We start from the raw sequence: 8,858 nt of genomic DNA, 5'->3' as shown, positions 1-8,858 counted from the left end.
GGAAGAGATAGAGGCCCTCCAAAATAATGGAGGGAAACCAAAAAATTTGGCTAAGAACAAGTATCAAGGCCCCAGACATATCCCAAGCTGAGCCATTTCAGTCCATCCGCTTCAGCTCTTGCAGCCATCCTCACTCGGGCACTAGATTAATGAGTAGAAAAGCCATCTCAGACTTTCCAACCCCATCAAATATCAGCTGTGTGCCTACTGTGTCCTGTCCAAACCAAATTCACAGAATCATAACACAAGACTAAAGAGTTGTGGTTCAGCCCTGCCTAGGTAGCTCAGTTGGTTACAGCATCGTCCTGGTATGCCAAGGTCGCATGATTGATTCCGGTCAGGGCACATACAAGAATTAACCAATGACCCTAGGCGGTTTGGCTCAGTGGATAGAGCGTCGGCCTGTGGACTGAAGGGTCCCAAGTTCGATTCTAGCCAAGGGCACATGCCTGGGTTGCGGGCTAGATCTCCAGTGGGAGGCGTGCAGGAGGCAGCCAATCAATGACTCTCTCTCATCACTGATGTTTCTATCTCTCTCTCCCTCTCCCTTCCTCTCTGAAAACAATAAAATATATTTTTTTAAAGAATTAACCAATGAACACATAAATAAATGGAACAAAGCAAAAAAAAAAAAAAAAGAATAATAATTGTGGTTTAGCCACTAAGCTTCAATGTAATGTGTCACACAGCAGTATATAACTAACACACTGGGTTTTCCTTGCCCTCCAAGGTGTATTCTCAACACAGAATCCTGCATATATCTTTTAAAAACATAAGTCAATTTTAATTCCCATACTCAAAACCCTCCAATAATTCCCTAGGTTCCTTCGAGTAAATATCCACAGCCCATTTCTCCTGGTTATATTCCTGGTATTTTTCCACTAAACTTACTTTCTTTTCTTATACATATCACCTTCTAAAATACTATACAATTTGTTTACTACATGTACTTATTTTCTATTTCCTCTCACTAGAAGATAAGCTCCATGAGGGAAGACTTTTTTCCTCTTTTGTTCATGAACATACCCAAGTACCTAGTAGGTACCCACTGAATATTTATTGAATAAATGAAGAGCCTCCATTGGGTGGCAACTATTCCTATTATTGCAATAATTACTTCTCTAAACACAGCTGGCAGCTACTTCTATAACTCCAATTATTACAGTTACTCACCAAATCTGTCTCTGATAAGAGAATATGAGTTATTTATTCTTCACAACAAATGCTTATATGAACAAAAATGTCTAATATTTTACTTGCAAAGGACAACATTTTCTCAACTTTTAATCAAATGACTCATTTGATTAGAACAGAAATAATCTCTTAATTGCAACTAACTACATGGTACTCAAAATAAAAAGTTTAGTGATTAATAAAAATAAGCCCTGGCTGGTGTGGCTAAGAGATTAGAGCATCGGCCTGCTCACCAGAGGGGGTTCAATTCCCAGTCAAGGGCACATACTTGGTTGCAGGTTTGATCCCTAGCTCCAGTCAAGGTAAATGTGGGAAGCAACCAATAGATGTGTCTCTCTCACATCGATGTTTCTCTCTCTCTCTACCCCCCTCCCTGCCTCCCTTCATCCCTGACTCCCTCTCTTTATCTATCGCCCCCACTTCCTCTCTAAAAATCAATGGAAAAAATATCCTCAGGGAGGATTAACAGACAATCAAAAAAGTACATGCTCTCACTTCCTATATAAAAGGATTTAAATTATATAATCAATATTTTAACTACTATAAGCAGGTAACATTTTATTTGAACTTTGGATACCAGGGAATAAAATATGGAAACTTACCAGGAAGTGATAAAGTCCCAGTTTCACTAACAGTTCCCTTAAATGACTGGCTACGCCTTTCATTCTGAGGTTCCAAAATGTCTCTGTACTTCGAGACCATAAGAACAGAGATAAAGTATACAACAGCCAAGGCTAAAAACTGAGCTTGTTTGCTATCCTCCTGGGAAAAAATAAAAGTAGGTGATCATGCCACTATTAAATAACGTGTCTTCATTTTATTTTACATGGAAATACTTAAATATAAACATGTGAATAAATCTTTTGACATATGCAGAAAAAAATAAATTGAACTTAGCAACAGTTTTTTGGAAAAATGTCCATAAATGAGAGGTTATATGCTTGTGAAACATGAAAAGAGAAAAGTTGGCTCTTTTTTTTTTTAATACAGTAACTCAATCTGAAGAGATATGTCTCAATATACTTTCTACAACTAATCAAATAGAAATTATCATTATACATGAATAACTATTTTTATTTCTAATCATAAGAATTAAAATACATAAAATATAAAATAAGTTTTCCTAAAAGACAAAACATTAAAGAGAAAAAAGTAAGAATATCAGATATGTCAAAGTAATTCTTAAGATTACTTTAGTACAGACAACCAAGTATCAGAATTGAAAATATAGCGTCTGCAAAAAAGAAAAGGAAAAACTGGATTGACCTCAAAAAGAGGTTTAGGCTTCATCCTAAACTCTAGAGTTCACCTGCATATCTCTACATCAATAGCCTCTTCATCTGGCCAAATTCCCCATCTTCAATGGGATCCTCAGCACATCACTATTTGATAACTTTTCAAAATAAGTTTGAATTTAATTTAAAAGAAAAAAATAAAACCTTCCCATCAAATCCTGAAAATTAAAGGTATTTTGAGCCCAGCTGATATGGCTCAGTGGTTGAGCTTTGACTTATGAACCAGGAGGTCATGGTTCAATTCCTAGTCAAGACATATGCCCAGGTGGCAGATCCCCAGTGGGGGTGCATGGAGAAGGCAGCCTATCAATGATTATCTCATCATTGATCTTTCTATCTCCCTCTCCCTTCTCCTCTGAAATCAATAAAAATGTATTTTTTAAAGGTATTTTGAGTAGCAGATAAATTTAGGAAAAGGAAAACAAAGAACACTATTGCCTAGCAGAAAAATAAATGGAAATTAATGGTACCAATTAACTAAAAATTAATAAGTAGCGTCAAAACTTTTGGACACAATAAATTTCAAGAAAAAAAATTAAGATATCCACCTGATACAGTATGACATATTTGTAATCAGACAAGAACCTATGGTACTTTTTAGGTTCTACTGTAAGAACTTATTACTCTTGATGGAAAAGGTAAATGAACATTCTTCCTTTTCTATTAACCATCCCTTTTCTCGAGATACCCGTGTTTCTCTGCCACACAATCCTGCCATCTATTATAATAATCACTGCTAATGATATCAACATTTAAAAGGCAGACAAACAACTTACTTAGTCTTAACTTCTTAATCTCGTATAATTTATTTAAGCCTAACTGCATCCTTATTTAGCCCATTAATATGTTTAATGTTTACTAATTAAACCCATGCAATAAACTGTAGCTATCATTTATTGACTACTCACTGTGAGCTAGCCACTGCACTATACTTCATATACATTCCTTTACCCCTTAGAACAAGATAAGAATTAGAGAAGTTAAGTAATTTACCTAAGGCCATATAGTAAGTGAAAAAGCAAATGTAAACTCATATTAGAGTGATTAAATACCTTAGCTCTTAACTTTGGGGTAATCATTTCTTTATATACCTAATCTTAAATCATTTCCTTTTCCATCAAAGTTTGCTTTGGCTAGAAGAGGCTCTGAGATAAGGTTTGGGAAATAGAAACTTTTCTCTTTTCTAAAACTCCTACCAAGTGGTTATATAACTTTTATAATTAATAAAATTAAAATCACTTGTAACTTTAATAAATTACAGTATAGACATAGGAAATAGTCTAATTCTCTGTCCAAATATCATAATATAATAACTTGTTAAAAAATTCCAAAAAGCCCGATCATACAGGGCCAAGGTGAGGAATTTTTATTTTAAGTGCTATGAAAGGACATTAGAGAATTTTTACAGCAAAAGAGTTAATATCATCTATTCTAGATTTTTAAAGATTACTCTAGGACAGCGATGGCGAACCTTTTGAGCTAGGCATGTCAGCATTTTGAAAAACCCTAACTTAACTCTGGTGCCGTGTCACATATAGAAATTTTTTTGTATTTGCAACCATAGTAAAACAAAGATGTATATTTTGATATTTATTTTACATATTTAAATGCCATTTAACAAAGAAATATCAACCAAAAAAATGAGTTGGCGTGTCAAAGGTGACACGTGTGTCATAGGTTCGCCATCACTGCTCTAGGACATACAAGGTTATGGGGCAATAGACTGGACACATGCTCAAGAAAGGAGAATGGAAAGAGAAGGAAGCAGCAATATTGGGTCCCAAAATGAACCAGTCAATGGATTCTTAAAAAACAAAACTTGATGGTTTCTTGATTAAAGGAATAACAGCAGCTACCAAAGAGTAAAAAAAGAGAAAAAAAAATTTTAATTGAGATTTAGGGAGGCAGCATAATCATATGATTAATATCAAAATTTCAAGAATTAGATTTCCTAATCTAAGTGGATTAGATTCCCTAGTCCTTAAGCCACTTCCACCTTTTACTATTTGTGTGATCTTAGGCAATTATTTAACCTAATACTATCTTTCTCATAAGATTATTGTGTATATTAACTGAGAAAATACACAGAGCATCCAGTTCTATGCTTAATACACAGTAAGTGTTCAATAATTATTCGCTATGCTATTAACAAATTCTATATGTGTATAAACTTAATGAAGAGCTCAGGAGAGGACTAAAACACAAACGTAGAGAAGATAAAGAATTGAAGTTATAAAGTTCATAAAAAACATGTAACAGAAAACATCTAGTACTTAACACACAGTAATTATTCAATAAATATTAACTAATAACAAGACTCCAAATCCCTGTGAGTAAGATTACAAGTGATTTTTATTTTCATAATATACTTTCTTATATGACTGTACAATTTCTATATGCAGCTTGGCCATATCCTATATCAAAATCAGCTAAAACAAAACTTTTTCATCTTTAAAAAATTAAAAACACCATACACAACATTTCATCATTTACTAGTATGTCATATTTATATTTCTTTGAGGGAAAAATATCCAATATTCAGAAAATAATAAGACATTCAGGACTTAGGCATTTCACTACTTTCAAAATATGGATTCTGAAGTTCAGACTGCTGGATCTGAATCCTATCATTTACTAATAACTCCAGTAGCTTGAAAAAGTTACTCAAGCTCTATGCACCTCAGATTCCTAATTTATAAGATGGAACTTACAACAGTATCCAACTCAAAAAGTTGTTGCACTTAATGAGTACATGTGAAGCACTTACAGTGCTTACTATATAATAATATGCTATTCTCTTTAGTGTAATTGTTCTGATATATTAGTTCCATTTATATAAATAATATTTCCCAATATTCTGATTCTAAGATTACTGTCAAAAAAACTGGCTTCTTCTTTCTACTCGACTATTTTATATCACAGAGAGTTTTCATTCTCAATACTTTGGGCCTCAGAGGAAATACATATCAGCTAAGAGAGTACGTGAAAGAAATACTGTTACTTACGATGTCTCTGAAGACAACTGCCCTAAGTCGATTGATATCCATGTCCTGTAGGAGCCTGTCAAAATCTCTCACTGGAGATATACCTCCAGTTACCATGTCCACTGGACTCTAAGACAAAAAAAAAAAAAAAAAAATTACACAGATATTTTTTAAAGTAAACACGGTATTCCAGTAACCAGAGAAATCAGGCCATTAAGTACTTGTTTTTCATACTTCTTTCTCTCTCTGTTTTTCTGTTGTTATTGTTTTTTGTTGTTGTTGTTGTTGTTGTAGTTTTTGGATGCTGGGTTAGAGGTGGCGGTATAGAAGGAAGCCAGGAAGGAAAAAACAAACTGCATGCTAACTCACCAAGTGCATGAAATACAAATTGACATAGTTGAAGGGGAAAGGTATTGTAGACACAAGAAAAGTAAACATTTGGAAAAGCAGACAAGATTAAGTATAAGCAAATCTTTACTGTGTATTTAAACACAAATATTTAAATGTTATGTCCACAGACTAAAATAACTATTTTAGGACCTCTGTCAGATTTATTTAACTTTATGTTGAAATGAACAAATAAAGTTAAGACTTAATCATAAATAAGAGTGTGCTTTTTTACTTAATTAATGATTCTGTATCTCACCTTTGCTGTGGATTTCCCCATGGGGATCAGGCTGTGCACTGTTTTCTGGCCTTTGGTGGCATCTCCTCTTGTTTTCAGTTGTGAATGCTGCTGACACTCTAAGCAATTCCTGACTGCCACTGCACACACTGTTATTTATTTTAAGGAAAAGATTGGGTAAGAAAAGAAAATTATATTTAAGATTATAGAACTGATAAAAATCACCTACCCAATACGATTTACATAAGATTTTATTGGAACCAGATTACCTTCAGCAAAGTCCTGAAATGCCCCTGGACTTTCTCACCTACTGTTTGTTTTCTGACTTTGGTAGTGACTCTGTTAGGGGCCACTGCTAAGAGGGAATCAGTTCAAGAACCTTAACATACTACTGTTTCTTAGATCTCACCTAAGCTACTTGCAATGATCTCTTATTAAGAAAAAGATAGGGGAAAAGAACAAGAAAGAGAGTTGCAAAGGAACAGAAAGCAAGTCACACTGCATAAACTAGTCTATGACAATAACCTATTATCTTCATTGAAGTAGAATAGTTAAACTGGAAATGCATGTTTTTCTGATGATGTATTATTATAGCATTATATTAATAGAGTGATAGAGAGTATAGCTTTTATATGGGAATATTTATAGGGTCTACATTTTACTGGATTTCATTAAAACTGTTTAAAGGGTGAAAAGCGGAAAGGAGATTACAATACAGTCCAAAATTACTTCTCTAAAAATCTAACCAATTGGCCCTAACTGGTTTGGCTCAGTGGATAGACCGTCGGCCTGCGGACTGAAGGGTCCCAGGTTCGATTCTGGTCAAGGGCATGTACCTTGGTTGTGGGCACATCGCCAGTAGGGGGTGTGCAGGAGGCAGCTGGTCGACGTTTCTCTCTCATTCATGTGTCTAACTCTCTATCCCTCTCCTTTCCTCTCTGTGAAAAATCAATAAAATATGTTTAAAAAAAAAAATCTAACCAATTGGGCAGCTACTTGAGTTACATAGCAATTAATTCTGAATTTTAAATGATGAATTAAGTAATGCACAATTGATTAATAATTGCTTGACATCACATAATCATCTTATTTCCCAACCAGATCAGTAACACTCAATGTATCTGATCAGAATAAGAGTGGAAGAGAAATTAGGAACAAGACAGCCTTAGCCAGATAGTTCATTGGAGCATCATCCCATAAACCAAAAGGTTGTGGGTCCAATTCCTGGTCAGGGCACATACCTAGGTTGTGGGTTTGATCCCTGGTCCGAGTGTATACAGGAGGGAACCAAATCAATGTTTCTCTCTCACATCAATGTCTCTCTCTTCCTCTCCCTTTCTCTCTCTAAAAATCAATAAAACATATGCTCAGGTGAGGATTTAAAAAAAGGAAATTAGGAACAAAACATAAATTAAAGTGGGGATTTTAAATACCACCAGACTACCATAAGGCAACAGGCAAAGAATTGAGAAAGAGAAGCATTCAGAAAGGTGTCAAAAGTAAACAAAAAAAATTAGAAAAAAGGAAGGAAAGGAGGAAGGGAGAATATGGAATGCAACTCTGTCAAATCTGGAATCATCGCCAGGAAAATAACCTTTGTACTATTTTTTGACAAGTTACATAAAATCAAGTTTGAGTCTGCATTACAACCATAGAGGACTGCCTAGTGTCAATCAGTCCCAGGAGTACAGGTTACTCACTATTGTTGCCCTCTTACCTTCCTTCCCCAGCCTCAGGAAAGAGGAGACCAGGGATCAAAACATTTGGACTATTTACCAAGCTTACCATACTGTACTAAGTGACTGAACAAGTTACTTTCTGAGTCTCTTTTCCATATATAGGAAAAGATGGTGCTACAGTAGATTGAATTTTCTCTTTATTTTCTTCTACAGCTATGAAAATTAGAGCATTACAGTATTCCCTAGCTTCCAAATGTGATGCTTGAGTAAAGCAGAGCTAGTGTAGCCTTGTATTTTTTAATTCTAGAAATGTACTTTTTTTAGGAAAGTGGAGAGATTTTTAAAATGACATAAACAAAAGCAATGGAATCTCAATATTTTAATGACTAATTAAATGTTTAAGGAAGTATACTGTAACAAAGAAGGGGTAGGATCACTAAACAAGCTACTATATTCACATTCCAACTTCACCAATTATACATTTTGAATTTTGATAAGTTTCCAATTTTCTCTGATCTCAACTTTCCTCATGAATAGAAAAAACGAAAATGATTGTTGGCCCATTGTGAAAATCAGCAATAATGACAAATTACAGCAGTCAATAAGTAATAGCTGGTTTTGTTATGTTCACCATTTGAATTTTTTTTTAATTTATCTTTATTGTTGAAAGTATTACAGATGTCCCCTTCCCGCCCCCTTTACTCCTCTACTGGTTTCTCACCCCTTCCCCAGGCCTTTACCACACTATTGCCTGAATCTTTACTTAAAATTTTAAAACAACTTTCTAAAAATTGTTATGCCAAATTCTTTAAAGCATCCTAAGTTTAAAAGTACTCTGAATAGCATTTTGAGTAAAAATAATCACTGTACCAAAAAAAGAATAAGTACAAATATATCTCAGTTTATATAAGACATTCTTACTAAATATGGGGAAATATTTCATTAATTAGACTTCCCACTTCTAATGCTGCCTTTTACAGTCTGTCTTCGTAAGTCATAGCTTGTAATGATTTTGCTTCCACTTTCTGGTCCCACTCTCTCCAACCTACTTCTCTCCATTTAATAAGCAAATCATTAACAA

At 34.4% G+C, this 8,858-nt stretch overlaps 1 protein-coding gene across 5 annotated transcripts in view; it reads right to left on the bottom strand.

Moving 5' to 3' along the window:
- LRBA (LPS-responsive vesicle trafficking, beach and anchor containing) overlaps positions 1–8,858 on the bottom strand; it is a 554,230-nt gene that overhangs the window by 435,219 nt on the left and 110,153 nt on the right. For all 5 annotated transcript variants that reach the window (XM_006770131.2, XM_006770133.2, XM_006770134.2 and 2 more), the window contains exons 27-29: positions 6,120–6,247; positions 5,495–5,602; positions 1,797–1,956 (exon numbers count right to left, since the gene is read on the bottom strand). In XM_006770131.2, coding sequence (XP_006770194.1) covers positions 1,797–1,956; positions 5,495–5,602; positions 6,120–6,247 — 396 coding nt within the window. The remainder of the gene's footprint in view (positions 1–1,796; positions 1,957–5,494; positions 5,603–6,119; positions 6,248–8,858) is intronic.

Source organism: Myotis davidii, unplaced genomic scaffold, assembly GCF_000327345.1.
Source record: "Myotis davidii unplaced genomic scaffold, ASM32734v1 scaffold323, whole genome shotgun sequence".
Taxonomy (NCBI): Eukaryota; Metazoa; Chordata; class Mammalia; order Chiroptera; family Vespertilionidae; genus Myotis; species Myotis davidii.
Note: the sequence above shows the minus strand (reverse complement) of the source record. Positions and strands in the feature narration are given on the sequence as shown.